This window comes from Delphinus delphis, chromosome 9 (assembly GCF_949987515.2).
Source record: "Delphinus delphis chromosome 9, mDelDel1.2, whole genome shotgun sequence".
Lineage (NCBI taxonomy): Eukaryota > Metazoa > Chordata > Mammalia > Artiodactyla > Delphinidae > Delphinus > Delphinus delphis.
This window is the reverse complement of record NC_082691.1, coordinates 21,507,462-21,525,087: the sequence shown is the minus strand read 5'-3', so window position 1 is coordinate 21,525,087 and position 17,626 is coordinate 21,507,462. Positions and strand designations below refer to the sequence as shown.

The following is a 17,626-nucleotide window of genomic DNA, read 5'->3' as shown; positions in this document are numbered from 1 at the left end:
TCACCCAATCCCCCACTCAAAGTCCCCTCCTGCCCATAGCAATCTTGCAGTTAGACCTGGCCTAGTGACAAAGTTCTAACCTAAAGCACATCACTGAAATTCTTGACTGTGGGGTCTTGGGGAGACTTTGGCTTTCCTAATAAACAAAGGTAGAGAACCATTTTCTTCTACCACTGTGATTTTCCCCCTTCTCCTGGCCTGGTGAATGAATATGAGGCTGGAAGAGGAGTAGCCGTATTGGAACCACGAGACAATAAGCAAGAGGATACTAAGGACTGTGGAGTGAAAAGATAGAAAATTTCCACTTTTATTGGCATTATGGAGGACCAGCCCTGGATTGCCTTCCTCTGGACTTTGTGTTACAGGAAAAAAATAAGCCCTTATTTCTTTAAGCCCCACTATCAGTCAGGTTTTCCTGTATTGGTAGGTGAAGGCAGTATAAGCTGATACCTTAGAGAATTACTAGACCCAGAATGTTGTGCATAAAATAGCTACTTTGAAGCACACTGAAGTGTTTGCATCCAGTCAGCTTCTGAGACTAGGCACTTAAATGTTTTTATGCTCTCCTTAAGTCATCTGTATGGAGGCCCATAAAAAGAAAGGTGCTGTGTTCTTGAGACCTAAAGATCTTTCAGAACCTTACGTCTTTTCTCTTCTGTTTCAATCAGCCCTAGGATTTTTTTTTTTTTAATGTCTATTCATCAATAATTGTTTAGAGATTTGACTGTCACAAGCACAAGAAACAGCCTGAGGAAAACTTTGATGTTTTTATTCTAGATCTGCACCATCTTTCTTAACCTTGAATTGGAGCAGCACAGTATAATTTCTTAAATGACATATTCATTCACTTGATAAATATTTTAAAATATTCTGTGTGCTTGTAAATCAGGGAATATAATATGAATAAGACATACTCCTAGACATCCAGGAATAATCTAGTATGTGTATACCATTGAGTACCTTGACTAACAGGCAACAAAACCATGTTGAGAAACTGTCTTGTATTTGAAGTTCATTATGCAACTTTCTGTCGACTACTCCTTATTGACTCAAAACTGATATTAATAATGGCCTGAAAATAGCTTTCATCACTACCCAAGGCAGAAATTAGAGAAAAACATCTAATATAAATATTCTACATTATATAGGCAAAATGCCCTTAGAACAGAAAAGGAAGCCAAGATGGGTATGGATGGTACATTTGAAAAGAGGGTACAGAGATCAGGAGAACAAGATTGAGGAAAGGGGTCAGGAAGTAAGTTGAAGGAGTTCCTACCTGATGGCATGTATTTTCTCAGTGAAGAAGGATGGAAAGTGAAGGTGAAGGGCAGTGAAGTGGGGGATTTAGCATGAAAAATTGAAGAGTGGTAATAGTCTGCTCAGGGTACCATAACAAAATACCACAGATTAGGTGGCTTAAACAACAGAAGTGTATTTCTCATAGTTTTGGATGGTGGGAAGTCCAAGATCAAGATTGTGTCCAGTTTGGTTCCTGGTGGGAGTTTTCTCTTCTCTGCCTTCTTGCTGTGTACTCATATGGTGGAGAGAGAGCACTGGTGTCTCTGCCTCTTCTTATACAGGCAACCACCCTATTGGATTAGGACCCCAACCTCATGATTTAACCCTAATCATCTCTTCACAGGCCCTATCTCCAAATACAGTCACATTGGACGTTAGGGCTTCAGCACAGGAATGGGAAGGGGAGGACACAAACATTTAGTCCATAAATAAGAGCTTAAACAGTCTCTCTAAGAAATGGAAGGAAGAGACCCATAGAAGGATAGACAGGCATTGTTTGGAGCGACTGAAGTTAAATACCACTCAGGAAAACCATCAGCAGTCTTCCACTTCCAGCCATGATAAGGTAATGGTACGAAACTATCCTTCCCACCATATATAACTAGAGAAATGGACAAAATATGTGAAACAACTGCTTTCAGACGTTGGACAACAGTCATCACAATATTCGGATCTGTGAAAGAAGGAAAATAAATGAGATGAGACTTATGATAGCCCAGGCTTTCTGCATGGAGACATTTTTTGGCTGCTTGTGAGAGAAAGAGTGCCAGGCAGTCTCACTAAGCCAAGGAGATAGAACCCCAGTGGGATTCAAGGATGTTGAGGTTGCTGGAATTTATCAGCAAAGTACTGGAAAAGTGGGAGTTACACAGAAAAGATAGCTTGAGAAGTCTGCATAGGGATCCTTGCATCTTTGCATTTTAAACAATATGTGTGCAGGGGACACTCCATGAGGCTGAACAAAAAAGTGACTACTGGGGACAAAACATCTGCGGGGAATCTGTAAGCAGAACAACTACTATAGTTCGTACGGGATTGGAAAATTTACAAATTGAGACAAATCAGAGTACAGACATGCCACAGAACACTTGGGGCGTTCAGTAAAGACCCCAGAAGGTCACATGATAGGAGTAAGGAAAAACTAGCCTAGAGTATAAGTTATTCTAGTCTTTCCTTAACAAAGCTTAAGTATAAGCTGAGAAAAGATGAAGCTTATCTTCAAGTAAGTTAACTGACTACAAAAACCAGTACAAGGGCTTCCCTGGTGGCGCAGTGGTTGAGAGTCCGCCGGCCGATGCAGGGGACACTGGTTCGTGCCCCGGTCCGGGAAGATCCCACATGCCGCGGAGCAGCTGGGCCTGTGAGCCATGGCCGCTGAGCCTGTGCGTCCAGAGCCTGTTCTCCGCAAAGGGAGAGGCCGCAACAGTGAGAAGCCCGCGTACCGCAAAAAAAAAAAAACAACAGTTCAACACTTCTTAAAAATAACAACATAATATAGTCAACAATGTAACTTACTAAACATCCAGCATATAATAAAAAAATTACTATATCTGTAAAGAAGGAAAATCTGACACAACACATAACCAAGAGAAAAATTTAGAATGTAAACACACAGAGAAATTACAGGGATAATAAAACGAGTAAACAAGTTCTTTAAAACAGCTATTATAAAAATGCTCAAGGATTTCAAAGAAAAATGAAAGAGAAGTGGAGATTTTTTAAATGAACCACATAAAACTTCTAGAGATGAATATATCTATAGTGAAAAATTCACTGGAATGACTTAATAGCAGATTAAACACTGACTTTTTTTTTTCCCCTAAACAAACACTGTTTAATTATTTTGGAGGGAGGCAGTGAATAAAAACAAAAAAATCCCTACTATAAAACTAGGCAAATGCCACTAACGACCAATGATTTTCTTGTTGTACATTATGAGGAAGTTATCGTTTATTGTGCCATTCCTCTCTGCATCTTTCTGAGATGTTTCTAAACTCAGAATTGACTATATGCATTTTTAGCCCCTTTTAAGGTAGTTGAAGAAAAAGGAGGTTAACAAAAGCTAGTAAGAATTTTAAAATATGCTAAGTTCATCCTACTTACAAAATTCAGCAGTATGTTGCAGGCTATCTATTATGCAAATTGTTGGTGCCTTTTTTTTTTTTTTTTTTGCCAGTTTTGGTGAGTAATTAAACAGAAGTTAATGGCTTTTTAAAGACAGTTGCATATTTACTGTGCTGAACTTGAAGACATAGCAATAAACACTATTCATAATGAAGCACAGAAAGAAAAAAAAAGGCTTAAAAAATGAACAGGAACTCAATGAAATGTTGGACAATATTAAGTTGTTTAATAGATGTGTAATCGTTGTTCCAGAAAGAGGAAGAAGACAGAAAAATAGTTGAAGAAATAATGGCTGAAAACTTTCCAAATTTGCTGAAAAATATAAACATGTATATCCAAGAGTTCAATGAATTCCAAGAAGGATAAACACAAAGAAAACTACAAGGCATATCAAAATCAGATTGCTAAAGATTCAGTAATAAAAAGAAAAATCTTCAAAGCAACAAGAAAGAAGACACATACATACAAAGGAAGAAAAAAATATTCCACTGATTTCTCATTTAAAATAATGCAATCCAGGAGACAATGGAATGACGTCTTTTAAATGGAATGAATGAAATTTTAAAAAACCTGTCAGTCTAGAAGTCAATGTCTAGAGAAAATCTCTCTCAGAAACAGAGTAAAAATAAAGACTTTTTCAGAGAAATACAAGTTGAGAAAATTAAGCACCAACAGATGGACCTGTGATTCAAGAAATGTTAAAGGAGGTTCTTCATGCTGAAGGAAAATAGTTCCAGATGAAAACTCAAATCTAAACCAAAAGAAAGAAGGCCAGAATCAACCTATTTGTGGAAAAATAGAAAATACTTTTTTCTGAGTTTTAAATTTCTTTAAAAGATAATGAACCCTGGGCTTCCCTGGTGGCTCAGTGGTTAAGAATCCACCTGCCAATGCAGGGAACACGGGTTCGAGCCCTGGTCTGGGAAGATCCCACATGCCGCGGAGCAACTAAGCCCGTGCGCCACAACTACTGAGCCTGCGCTCTAGAGCCCACGAGCCACAACTACTGAAGTCTGCTTGCCTAGAGCCCGTGCTCCACAACAAGAGAAGCCACCACAATGAGAAGCCCGCGCACAGCAACGAAGACACAGCCGCCACTCTCCGCAACTAGAGAAAGCCCGCACACAGCAACGAAGACACAACCCAGACAAAAATAAAATAAATTTATATTTAAAAAAAATAATGAATCCCTTCCACTACCCTTTCGCTTTCTTCTTTCAATACAATTCAGTCTTAAAGCCATTAGATTGGTCCAAGCAAAGCAGGCATCCATGCCAGGGTAAGGGGCGCAGAAGGGGCTCTGTTGGCCCAGAACAGGGCATCAGAACTAGGGTACATAAAGGGGAGCATCCACTCAGTGGAGCAGCCTTCCTTGCACAAAACAGGTGAGGAGGGTGTCCCCAAGGAGGAATGTCCCAGAGTAGAATATCAGAGCCCCAGTGGAAAAAGGAAGACAAACGAGGAAGCATGGCTCACTGTGGGATACTGGAGCCCAGAGTAGATGGAGCCCAAGAAGAGGACATCTGCCCAGCACAGACAGTCAGAGAACAAGCAGACTGAGAAGGGCATTCGTCCACATAGAAGTATAATGTAAGATGTTGAAGTCTGCAAGGAATGAGGAGGAAGTCCCTAAGGAGGGGGCAGCCACTGTGGGATGTCAGAACCTGAGCAGGACAAGGAGGGGGAACCGAGGAAGTGAAACCCTGTATAACATACCAGGAGCTAAGTGGGATGTGGAGAGTGGCTCTATTGGGGGAGGAGGGTGGCATGTGGTGACAGAGCCTACTCAGTATAAGGTGGGCATCCCCAAAGAGGGGCAGCCCATGCATGGAGCGTCAGAGCCTGAGTAGGGTAAGGAGGGCATCTACATAGGAAGGTACTCAGTGCAGGGCGTGTTAGCCCAAACAAAGTTAGAAAGGCAACTACATAGGAGGAAAAGCAACTGGCATAGGATGTCAGAGCCCAAGCAGTATGAGGAGGGCCTCTGCATGGCAAGCAATGTCAAAGCCTGAGCAGGATGAGGAAGGTATCCACACAGGGAGGGAACAGTGGCAGCCACGTGTGTGACTGCTTCCACACAGGGGGAGTGATCAAATAAGTAACTACATGAATAATGAGAGCTGGGATTCTCACTGTTGGAGAAGGACATTGCAGATATGTAAAAGGAGAAGACTAGTATGAGCCCTGTGGTGCTAAATTGGACCTGGAAGTATCCACATACAGTTTAGGTTTAGTTTAGGTTTTTTAGGTATATAGAGGTACATAGATATGGGGGGAAATATGTATATGTGTGTTCCTACTTACAGTCTCTAGCTCTGTCTAATGAGAAGGCATGGGAGAAGCAACACTTCAATGGTGATGAACACAGATAGAGTTCAAATCTTGATTCCTGTGTACAATTCTCCATTAAAAAGGATTCAAAGAGTCCTAGAGAAATGACCTATCCAGGGTGGAGCATGGAAAGTACAAGAGGAGCCTGGGACATCATGCTGTGCTACAAAGTAAGGAAGTGCTCAGAGGATGATAGTTACACATCAAAGGGACAGAGAAGGCAACCTGAAAGGACTCCCACTGAATCTGGAACAATTTGAGCACCAAAATAAATAGTGATAGTAATGGATTATAACCCATTGAATAAAATAGAAAACCATGAGTCCATACTGATATAAATAAACTAAAAGTTTGATGAGGAATGCGTATATTTATATAATTGTAAAGTACCTACCCACGAAATGCACATCCATTACAAAGGGGGCAACTGAATAGTGGAGAAGCCTAGCAGACACCACTTTCAACAAGCAGCCGCCGTGAAATCACCAATCCTGGGCAAATCCAAATCCTGTGCCACTGATAGGATGCAGTGAGAAGAGCACAGCATGATGTCGGTGGTATTTCCAGGAAATATGCAGAACCTGAATCTATTCTTGAGGAAACATAAAACAAGCTCAAATTGAGAGAACTTCTACAGTAAACCTGGCCTGATCTTCATGTCAAGGGAATGAAAATTAAAGAAAGGCTGACTAAAGGAGAGGAAGGGCCATGATAATCAACTGTTCTGTGTGATTCTGCACTGCATCCTTTTACATTATTGGGATAATTGGGGATACCCAAATTAGGTCCGAGGATTTTGATGGCTGACTGTAAGAGGATGCCCTTGTTATAGTAAATACACCAATAATATTTAGGGGTGATAGGGCATCATGTCAGCAACTTACTCCCAACTCATTCAGGAAAAAAAGTTCTTTGTGTTGTACTTGCAACTTTTCTGTTTGAGATTGCTAAAAATGAAAAATACATGCTGAATAAAATATAATTGACTGTTTAAAGCAAAAATAAATTCTAATGTAGGGTTTATAAATACATAGAAATAAAATGCACGGCAATCATAGCGTGAAGCACAGGAGGGGGGAAGTGAAAGCCTGCTCTTGTTAGGTTCTTACATCATATGTAGAGGGATAAAAAATTATTCTAAGGCATAATGTGCAATAAATTAAAAATGCAGCTGCTTACAATGTAAATAAAGAAACAGCAGTCAAAACGTTGGAGTTCAAAGACAAAAAGCAGCTGCATAAGTGTAGGAAGGGGTGTGATATGGCTTAGAAAAATAGCTAAGAATGACATTAATATGACACAAAAAGAGAAATAATTAGGGCAACAGTAATAGGCTCTGTTACTTAAAGCTTTAAAATTTCTCTCATCAAAAGACTCCATGGGCAAAATTGAAAGCAAGCATCAAGTGTAGGGGGAAAAATCTCAAATACATTCCAGGAAAAGGGTGAATATTACCAGTATATAAAGAGCTATTATGAACGGTAAGAAAATTATAAGAATTCCAATTTAAAAGCAAGCAAGAGATGAGCAGACAATTTATAAAGAGGAAACAGTGGACAAAAATGTCCTCATCCTAACTCTATGCCATACATAAAGTGCAAGATTAGATATAAATATAGGTATAGATATCTTGTTTCCCAAAATAACTTGAGCTCAAGTCTCTACATTTAGAAGGATGGATTTAATACATGGAATTTTATAACGTAAATCTGCCATCAACCAGAATAAGACGATATTTTACAACTCCTCCACCATTTATCAGGTAGTCCCACAAAGTAGAAATGGCTTATTTATCAAAATAGGAAAGAATATAACCAGTAGTTGGAATTATGGCTTGTATTTCAGAGATCAATTCAATGAGTTGTAAGCTACAGATACATGATTCTTGTTGTTATGAACTCATGATCGATGGAAGAAAGATGATAGGCATAAATATTTTAACTAACTGAAAGGTGCAATATGACAAGCCCCATTTATATTCTGGAGTGTAGGTATAACGTTAAGATTAAAAGATTAGGGATTAGTGATTAAAAGATAAGCATTGGGTTATCTAAAATCTGTTGTACCTTAAATGACAATATATGCTTGAAGGAGGAAGGAAAGAAAGACATTCCTTTCATTCTTATTTACTATAGCTTTAATTTCTCCATTTTTGATTGTTATAACAATTTACAGCCATCCAAATTGATGACTTCCAAAAAATGAAATAGCCCAAAGCTAGTTGTAAAAAATATTTTTCTTCAAAATATGGCTTCCATCATTCATGCAAGGTTCATAAAACCACTCTTTAAACAAACATTGTGAAAATAACTAGTTAAGATATGAATTCATACGAACCTGTAATACTGTTCTTTTGGGTAACTGTGAAACATCAAATTCAGGAATCTCACCTACAAGAAAGACTTCAGACACATTTTGTTCAGGTGAAATGTATTCTTCTTTAGAATTTACTCTGAGTTTTAACTTGCTTCTCCATTTTTTAAATTGAAGTTCATGCTTTAACATCTGCCATGAAAATAATTTACAAATTCCATGGAACTCTTGTAAGGATTAAATGAGATGATACATGTAAAACACAATGCTTGATACAATCATAGCACCAATTAAACATTATTTATTATCATCATTGTCATTATATAAATTATCATTGTCCAGAGCATGTGTAATAATGTGTAGTCTCTGAATCACCATTATAGATCATTTCCACCAGTTGTCGTACAACATTGGCATAGGCAGTCACCTTGAAGATGTGGTCCAGCCTTCTCTTTTAGAGATGAGGAAGCGGAATCCCAGAGAGTCAAGGTTCTGGTTATGCCAGAACTGGTATGTGGGGCATGGAAGGGTGAGGGTTAGCATGGAGCTATAGAAGGAGAGTTAGGGGAGTTCCCCAGCGGTCCACTGCTTAGGACTCTGTGCTCTCACTGCCCAGAGCCTGGGTTCAATCCCTGGTCGGGGAACTAAGATCCCACAAGCCACATGGTGTAGCCAAAGATGAAAAAAATAAATTAAAAATAAAACTAAATAAATAAATATTCTTTAAAAGAGAGAGTCAGAAGGAAAGAATTTGGAGAACTGCCTAATCTATCATTACAGGAAGTCCCCATTTTAACTTTCAATACATTCCTTAAAACTGCATAATCAAGAAAACACCCAAAGGGTAAATAAATGTTGTACCCATACAAACACACACACACACACACACACACACACACAATTTTGATGTAATATATGGATATATTAGAGCCTAAGGAAGAGCACACATTGGAGAGCTAGCACATACAAGTGTTCCCTGCCTCTCCTCCCAGCAGACACCTGCCTTCCTCACTCCACCCTAGAGAATACTGGCCTAGTAATATTGTTAGGCCAAGATATCACATAGCTAAAAGAAAATATTTGCTCTAACTATTTAATACATATCTATATTGAGGATATTATTATCATATATATTAATATGTATCAACTACTACAAAACATTGTGCTCAGTGTATGGGGATGGTTAAGAGAACAGTACTGCCTGCTCTCAGGGATGTTCAGTTTAAGGGGATGTAAAAGGGGCAGCCTGGTCATGCACAGTTACCTTTTCACCATTAGACAATCAATGGCCAGGCTAGGGGCCAGGTCAAAACATTAGCTTAGTACAAGAAGTGGTGGAAAACACAGAATGCCCAGACTAAAACAGTGGTACCCAAAGTACAACCATTTAACTGGCAACATTGAAAATGTAGTCCACAAAAGGCAGGTGCTAGAGGACATCCGGTAAGAACACCAGTTCAATACCAGGGGTCGGTAAACTTCTAGAGAGTAAGAATGATCAATGCTTTATGCGTCTCAGTCTCCTCCACAGACTCTAGCACTGTTTCAAGCATTATGTGAGTAATCTTTTCTTACTCTCTTGGTACATACATAGTATCGTCAGTGTCAATATCTGAAACAATCTGGGGTGAGAGGCATTGATCTTCCCCTCCACAGGGCAACCATAAAACAGGGGGGTTAATTTCTTCCTATTTTTCTCTTTCCTATTTATCCCAACTTTGTATTTCAAAGAATATTAATAAAACGTTACCTACTAAATAATGTAACTACAAAAAATTCCAGCGTGTTTCTATGTCTGTTCCTAGTTACTATGAATATTCTAAAACAATATTAAATGATAATATACTGTACTGATAGCTAAAGCAAACTAGAGATACTTTTAAGTTTGGAGGAGTTTGTTTGGATCCTCTGTTTTGATTGATTTAATTCCTAATGGGTGTCCCAGTTAAGAATGATCCTTTAAATTTAGCAATTTAGTAGTTTAAAAAATAATTTAGTATTATAATTTATTAAATTGAATGTTGAAAAAGAATAAAAAGCAATTTAATCTTATCTAGAAAAGAATAAATTTAGTCTTTATCATTTATTTCTCTGTTATAATCATATCAAACAGTTTCTCTTCCACTTTAGACATCTATATCCACCTAAACACTTGCTTAAACAAAAAATCTTGGTGTCTTTATCAATAAATTTAAACAAAATGTTAAAAAGATTTTTCCTTGATGTTCATAGTTCAAATGAAACAACAACATTTTTTAGGAAATATTTTGGGTAGCTGAGGTGACATTTAAATTACTAAGTTAAAAGAACAAGGACCCCATTAAAAATATATAATATTCAGGACTTTAGTGTTTTCCACACAGCATTATTATCTGAGGCAACATCAATGTAACAGCAAAATTCAGTTTCTAAAAAAATTGTTTCCAATATGCCATACCAGCTCATCTTCTCTCTCTTTATACTTATGTCTTGCTTTATCCCTCCATTTAGTTAGGATAATTATCAGCTTGTAGCAGTAGAACATCTGTTGTACCCGCAGTAGTGTATCTGAAGAAAGTGCATTAGATTACTGTATATAGTTAAAGCTGCTCTCAAAAAACAAAGTGTTTACTATTCTATCATGTTTATAATATGAACCAATGTTGCATCTGATAGTTTTTTATTTTAATTACATATGAAATTACTTTTGACAGCAGTAGATAGTACTCCTGAGACTTTATTAACCTGTAAACATCACCTTTGCCCTTATAAATTATATAATAGATGCAATAAAATGTCAAGATATATATCATTTCTTTTTTAACAAATCTGTTCTTTATAAAACCAGAACTTCCAAATTTATTCGTAGAAATACAATCATGAGGTAGTATTCTGATTTAGTTAAATACCCTATGATTAAATAGATTGTTCCATATATATATATATATATATATATATATATATATATATATATATTTTTTTTTTTTTTTTTTTTAACCAGGGGTCCAAAGCTCAAACATAGGGGCCAGGCTGGGAAGGAGGATGATTAAGGCAGGCCTTGGAGACACCACTCTTAGATAATTGTTTCCTCTCAGAAATAGAGACCCACTACCCTATGTTAAAACCATCAGAGGGTCCACTCTGAGGTACGAACAGGAGCCAATCAAGAGGAAATGATTCTCTGATTTGCAGCAGCCATAAACAAATCAGTATCTAGTGAGCTGGATAAAATCTCTGTTCTTGCTCCTAAGAGCACATACATACACTGTCCACTCACTACAACTATCAAGGGTTTAAGTAAAACTTAAACTTATTTTTCTTTAAGTTTTCTCAGGTATTCATTAAATGAAATATCTGTAAAGAATGAAGAGCTCTCTACAAAAAATAGTCAGTTTTGATATCTATCAATCTATCTATATCTATACCAGCTCTCTATTATGTAAAAAAGTTAATAGTAGATCCCTATTTATATTGAAACTTGTATATATATATCTCACACAAATACATACAGAATTTTATTTTAAATATGCTGTTTTCTATTACACTAAAACCCTTTGAGACATATCTCATTAAATATTTTAAATTAGTGGCTTTACATTTCATGACAATCCTCTAGACATAAAAATAATAAAAAATTCTTTAGTACAAATTATGTTTAACTGTTAAGTTTGTTGAAACTTTGGATACATGAAAACAAAAAACCAATTGTTACTATGTAAGAATTTACCTTTAAGTCGTTCTTTTCGACCTTTCACATAAGAGTGCCAGTGATGAAATGCACGTTTTTTAAGTCTGAAATTGTCATATTCTATTGATTTTTCCATTTTTTCAGCCAGAAGCTCATCTTCATTTGTAGGAGATATTGCTATCTTTCTCCACGTGCTGTAAGCAGAAAATACAGAAACATAATATTTTGATGTTATGGCAATACATTAGTAAATAAATTGAGAGAGAGAAGAAGAAATACACTGGGCTTCCTTTACCTCCTCAAAAACCACAGCATGAAAGAAATTGTTATTTTTACTGTTTTATTTACAGCTAGTCCTTGCATTTCCTTTAAGCTTGCACTTCCCGTGTCTACATTTCGAAAGCCCAGAAAGCTCTGAAATCTAAAAGTTTTTTTTTTTCCATAACCTATTTAAGGGCAAAGCTAGACCTGACCTAAACTAATTTTGCATCAAAACCTCTCTGAATCTGACACATAGCTGTTCACAGTCTTTCTTCATTTTTCTTAGTAAGAATATACATATATGTTTTACTGTTGAAATACTAATATGTTCAGATATGTTTGGTTCCAATGTGCCATCCCAGACACCACTGAACATGTTATACAGTACACAGTATGTGCAGAGATTTCCTTTCTAAAAAGTTTTCTTAGAAAGGGAATCTAGATTCCAAAACATGTTGTCTTCAAGGGCTTCAGATAAGCGGATTGTGGACCTATACTTTCAATTTTGAAGTTCTATTAAAAAAAAAAACCTGACACCTCAAAGAAGTAAAGAACATCTTTTAACTAAGTAAAAACCAATTAAATATAAAAGAAATATATAATACAAAATGGTGGAAACAAGATTAAATAGGTAGGGACTTCCGTGGTGGCACAGTGATTAAGAATCCACCTGCCAATGCAGGGGGACACGGGTTCGAGCCCTGGTCCAGGAAGATCCCACATGCCGTGGAGCAACTAAGCCCATGCGCCACAGCTACTGAGCTCCCGCACCTAGAGCCAGTGCTCCACCACAAGAGAAGTCACCGCAATGAGAAGCACATGCACCGCAATGAAGAGTAGCCCCCGCTCACTGCAACTAGAGAAAGCCCTCCGGCAGCAACGAAGACCCAATGCAGCCAAAAATAAACACATTAATTAATTAATTTTAAAAAAGATTAAACAGGTAAAATCAGCACAACTGGCCAAAAGTGAGCTGTTCTTCACCTGGAGACTGTCAAGAATAAGAACACAAAGAGGAAGAAATAGTGTATAAAAATCATGTTCTTACTAAAAGTGGGTCTTCAGTAAATGTCCAGTATAAAAAGTACATGCTTTTATCATTAATTCTGGAGTCACCTAAAATAAAGAAAGAGATGAAATAACAAGCATTAGAAATAAATGGAATGCACAGGCTACCTCTGGAAGATGTACAAGAGAATGAGAGTGATGGTTGCATTCGGGAAGTAGAATAAGGCAGTAGAGAGACAGGAACAGACTAGAAGAACTATATACCATTTATATATTCTGGAATTTTATTGTGTATGCCTATTACCCATTTTTTTTAAAGTTAAAATCACAGCTTAAAATTTTCCCATTATATTGTACTTACTTTAAAGCATTTTCAGGTAAGTACTATGGCATTATTATTATCAAGTATATTGATAGGAAATATTGATAGTTGTGGGTTGGCTGGTCACTATTAAGCTGAATGATTTTGCCTTCTCAAGGGTAGAAAATGAGGGAGGGATAAATTGGGAGATTGGGATTGACATATACACACTACTATATATAAAATAGATAACTAATAAGGACCTACTGTACAGCACAGAGAACTCTACTCAATACTCTGTAATGGCCTATATGGGAAAAGAATCTAAAAAAGAGCGGATATATGTATATGTATAACTAATCCACTTTGCTGTACACCTGAAACTAACACAACATTGTAAATCAACTATACTCCAATAAAAATTTTTAAATAAAAATAAATAAATAAAATTAGGGGCTAAGCCCAAACTCAAAAAAAAAAAGTAGAAAATGAGATTCTGTTAAAAAAAATACAAGAATGCCTCACTTGCCAAGCAGGAATAGGAAAACTATATAAATTAAAAGTCTAAACTGTGGAATATGCTGAAAGAGATGCAGATATCACTTGCAGTTATTCACAATAACACACATTAATGTGCGAATGGCTCACTGAGGATTGCTGAAATCGTCTGTACCTTCTGTACATTCTTTAAAGAGTAAAGATAGTATTATATTAACAGTAGGTTAACATAATATAGGTATCTTTACTCCACCTCAATTGGACGTCAAAGCTCTTAGGAAGGCAACAGCGGCAGCACTAAGCCTCCACCTTCAGATGGCTTCACAGGTTTGGGACAGAGACACTTGGATTTTTTGAATTCACACAGGACAGCTTTGAGATTCCCAGAAGCAATTGGTTGGAATTTTAAGGAGAAACCAACCTCCTGTGTTACAAAGATAGGGGCTAGAAGCAGTGAAATTTGGGATACTCCTATCAACACTGTTACTATCCCAGGATGGTGAGACCTGGAGAAATTTTGTAATAAATGAAAAGATAATGAAATACCATTACAAATCATTAATGCTAACTTACAAACAGATACCAAATTTATGGCTCTTTAATGTCAGTAGTAATTGGTCCCATTACTTTTTTTTTTTTTTTTTTTGGCTGTGATGGGTCTTCGTTGCTGAGCATTTTCTCTAGTTGCAGAGAGCGGGGTCTACTCTTCATTGCAGTGCTTGGGCTTCTCATTGCGGTGGCTTCTCTTATTGCGGAGCACAGGCTCTAGGTGTGTGAACTCAGTAGCTGTGGCTCATGGGCTCTAGAGCGCAGGCTCAGTAGTTGTGGTGCATGGGCTTAGTTGCTCCACAGCATGTGGGATCTTCCCGGACCAGGGATCAAACCCGTGTCTCCTGTATTGGCAGGAGGATTCTTAACCACTGTGCCACCAGGGAAATCCCCCCATTAATTTTTAACTTTGTAAGATACTCACTTTATTATATATGAGAAAATGGACGTATTTAAATAATACCTATAGAAAAAAGGTTTTACTTCTATAATACTTGATGTACCTAGTATAGCATAAGTTAATCATTAACTTCAGATTATAATTTTTGGTTTCTGGCATATTATAACATAATTTTTCTTCTGGTGGGCAATTCCTCTTTTTGCTCAGTTAATCCTTGAAACAAGAAATTATATATTAATTGTCTTAACACATCTTACCATATTTTAAAGCACCATGCCTTTATTTCATTCATGAGCTTTATTAATATCCCATATAGTATCATTCTAGAATAATGCTAGCAACATAGTATGGAGTTTGCTATAGATTGAATGTGTTTCCCGTAATTCATCTGCTGAAACCTAATCCCCAGTGTGATGGTATTTGGAGGTGGGACCTTTTGGAGGTGATTAGGTCATGAGGGTGGAGCTCTCATGAATGAGATTAGTGCCTTTAAAAAAGAGGCCCCAGATGGGCTTCCCTGGTGGCTCGGTGGTTAAGAATCTGCCTGCCAATTCAGGGGACACGGGTTCGAGCCCTGGTCTGGGAAGATCCCATGTGCCATGGAGCAATTAAGCTCATGTGCCACTACTGCTGAGCCTGTTGTGCTCTAGATCCTGTGCACCACAACTACTGAGCCCACGCGCCACAACTACTGAAGCCCACGTGCCTAGAGCCCATGTTCCGCAGCAAGAGAAGCCACGGAAATGAGAAGCCCATGCACCGCAATGAAGAGTAGCCCCTGCCCACCGCAACTAGAGAAAGCCCACATGCAGCAACTAAGACCCAATGCAGCCAAAAATAAAATAAATAAATAAACAAAAAGAGACCCCAGAGAGTTCCGTCTCCCCTTCTGCCATGTAAAAGCATAGCAAGAAGATGGCAGTTTATGAACCAGGAAGCAGGCTCTCAAGACGTCAAATCGGCCAGCACCTTGATCTTGGACTTCCCAGCCTCCAGAACTCTGAGAAATAAATTTCTCTTGTTTGTAACCACCAGTCTATGATATTTTCATTATAGCATCCTGAACAGACTAAGAGTTTATTAATATGTGTTGAATGCATTAATTTAAATCCCTCCCAACTCTGAATTGTTTATTTTTCATAGGCTATAAAAGCTAATAGTAATAACAACAATAGTAAAAAGAAACCATGTCTTTAATGCAGAAGTGAGCACAGTCTAAAATACAGTACCATGGCCTGACATAAGTATTGGATTTTTCATGCTGAGTAGTTTTCTTATTTTTTGACCTTCTGCAAATTATTGACAGACCATTTAGTGTTCAAGGAGCTTTTGTGCATGGAGGGAAACACTCACTGTTATTTGTATTTTAGAGCTCTGTTTAATAAACACAGTTAATTCAGTACAACTTGGAAAAATCAATTTTTCTTACACATGTAAATGTTTATTGCAAATTTCATTAGGTAAAGTCCCTGAAACAACTTAAACTAAATTAAAAACTTACAAAGATGTTCCTTAGAACTCTCAAATGCCATACACAGCAGACACACATACATAAATGCTATATCATTAGCTATTATTACTTATTTTATATTTAAACTTATCCTAAAGTAAACAGTATGAATCTAGTTTGTATCTTCACTATTTCTATACTTCATTATTTTTATTCCTTCCAGATTACAGTAACACTTATTTTGATCCCTCCTCAGGAAACGATCTCCATCTCAAAAGACTACTTTTGCAAACCAGCAAGGATATAGGATGTGGTTATCTTGTTTAGGGCACAAGATCTGTCTGCTTCTCCCAAATTATTAAAACCCCAGCTCCTGGGTTCATAAAGTTAAGTTTCCTTTTCATAGTTAAGCTTTGGTTGTTATATCAGTAAGACTTTTTAAGTCCACATCTTTCATTTAGATTTTAGAGTTTTGTTACTCAGTGCTCTCTCTGATAGCATCATTTTAAAAGTCGTATAAGGGAGTGATCTCTAGGACATATTGAGTGAGAAAAGCAAGAAGCAGAAGGCTGTATGTAGTCTGCTACTTCTGTGTAGGAAGTCAAGGGGGAGGGGAATACATGTATTTGCTCATATATTTTCAAAAAAAAGCAATGGAGAGATAAACTAAAAGCTACTGAAATTGGTTACCTAGAGAAAGGGATGGAATAGAGTAGATAAAGAGGCAGGAAAGGGAACAATACTTCTCTGCGAACTCCTCATTTATTGTTTTGATTTTTGCTGTCATGTAATGTTACAAATAATTGAAAAAGCATAATTATATCAAAGAAAAAAAAGATGACCATCGACACACAAAAAAGTATTATTTTAATGAAAATACCGGGTAAGATATATATATCTTAAAAGCAAAAAGAATTGCATAATTTTCTTAAACAGCTTTCCATAGTTCTTTGGTTACTGGTCTTGTGGTATTGTTATTTCAAAACCATCATATGGGTGTTGTAGGATGAAACTAATAAGCAATTAGTTAATGTCAGGCAGACCATGGGTGCCTCCTGATGCAATGCATTAGAAGGAACCCAACATCTCCTCTGCATTATTCTTGTCATCAGAGAAAAAGAAGGAAAAAAGAACCTGAATATCGAGTTTGTAGATCTAACTGCAAACTTGCAGGAAATACAAGAAACAGAACAAATGAAAGGATTCTAGAGGAAATGAGAATGTGGGACATTTTACATGACAGATGATCTGTTTTCTTCTATAAATAAGTGGCGTGGGAAAAAAGAAGAAAGGAGAGGGCTTCCCTGGTGGCACAGTGGTTGAGAGTCCGCCTGCTGATGCAGGGGACACGGGTTCGTGCCCTGGTCCGGGAGAATCCCACATGCCGCGGAGCGGCTGAGCCCGTGAGCCATGGCCGCTGAGCCT

At 37.4% G+C, this 17,626-nt stretch overlaps 1 protein-coding gene across 1 annotated transcript in view; it reads right to left on the bottom strand.

Annotated features, from left to right (window-relative positions):
• FBXL13 (F-box and leucine rich repeat protein 13) overlaps positions 1 to 17,626 on the bottom strand; it is a 182,975-nt gene that overhangs the window by 145,159 nt on the left and 20,190 nt on the right. The window contains 4 exon segments of the mRNA XM_060020299.1: positions 8,092 to 8,259; positions 10,505 to 10,614; positions 11,774 to 11,928; positions 13,044 to 13,111. Of these exon segments, the coding sequence (XP_059876282.1) occupies positions 8,092 to 8,259; positions 10,505 to 10,614; positions 11,774 to 11,928; positions 13,044 to 13,111 (501 nt within the window).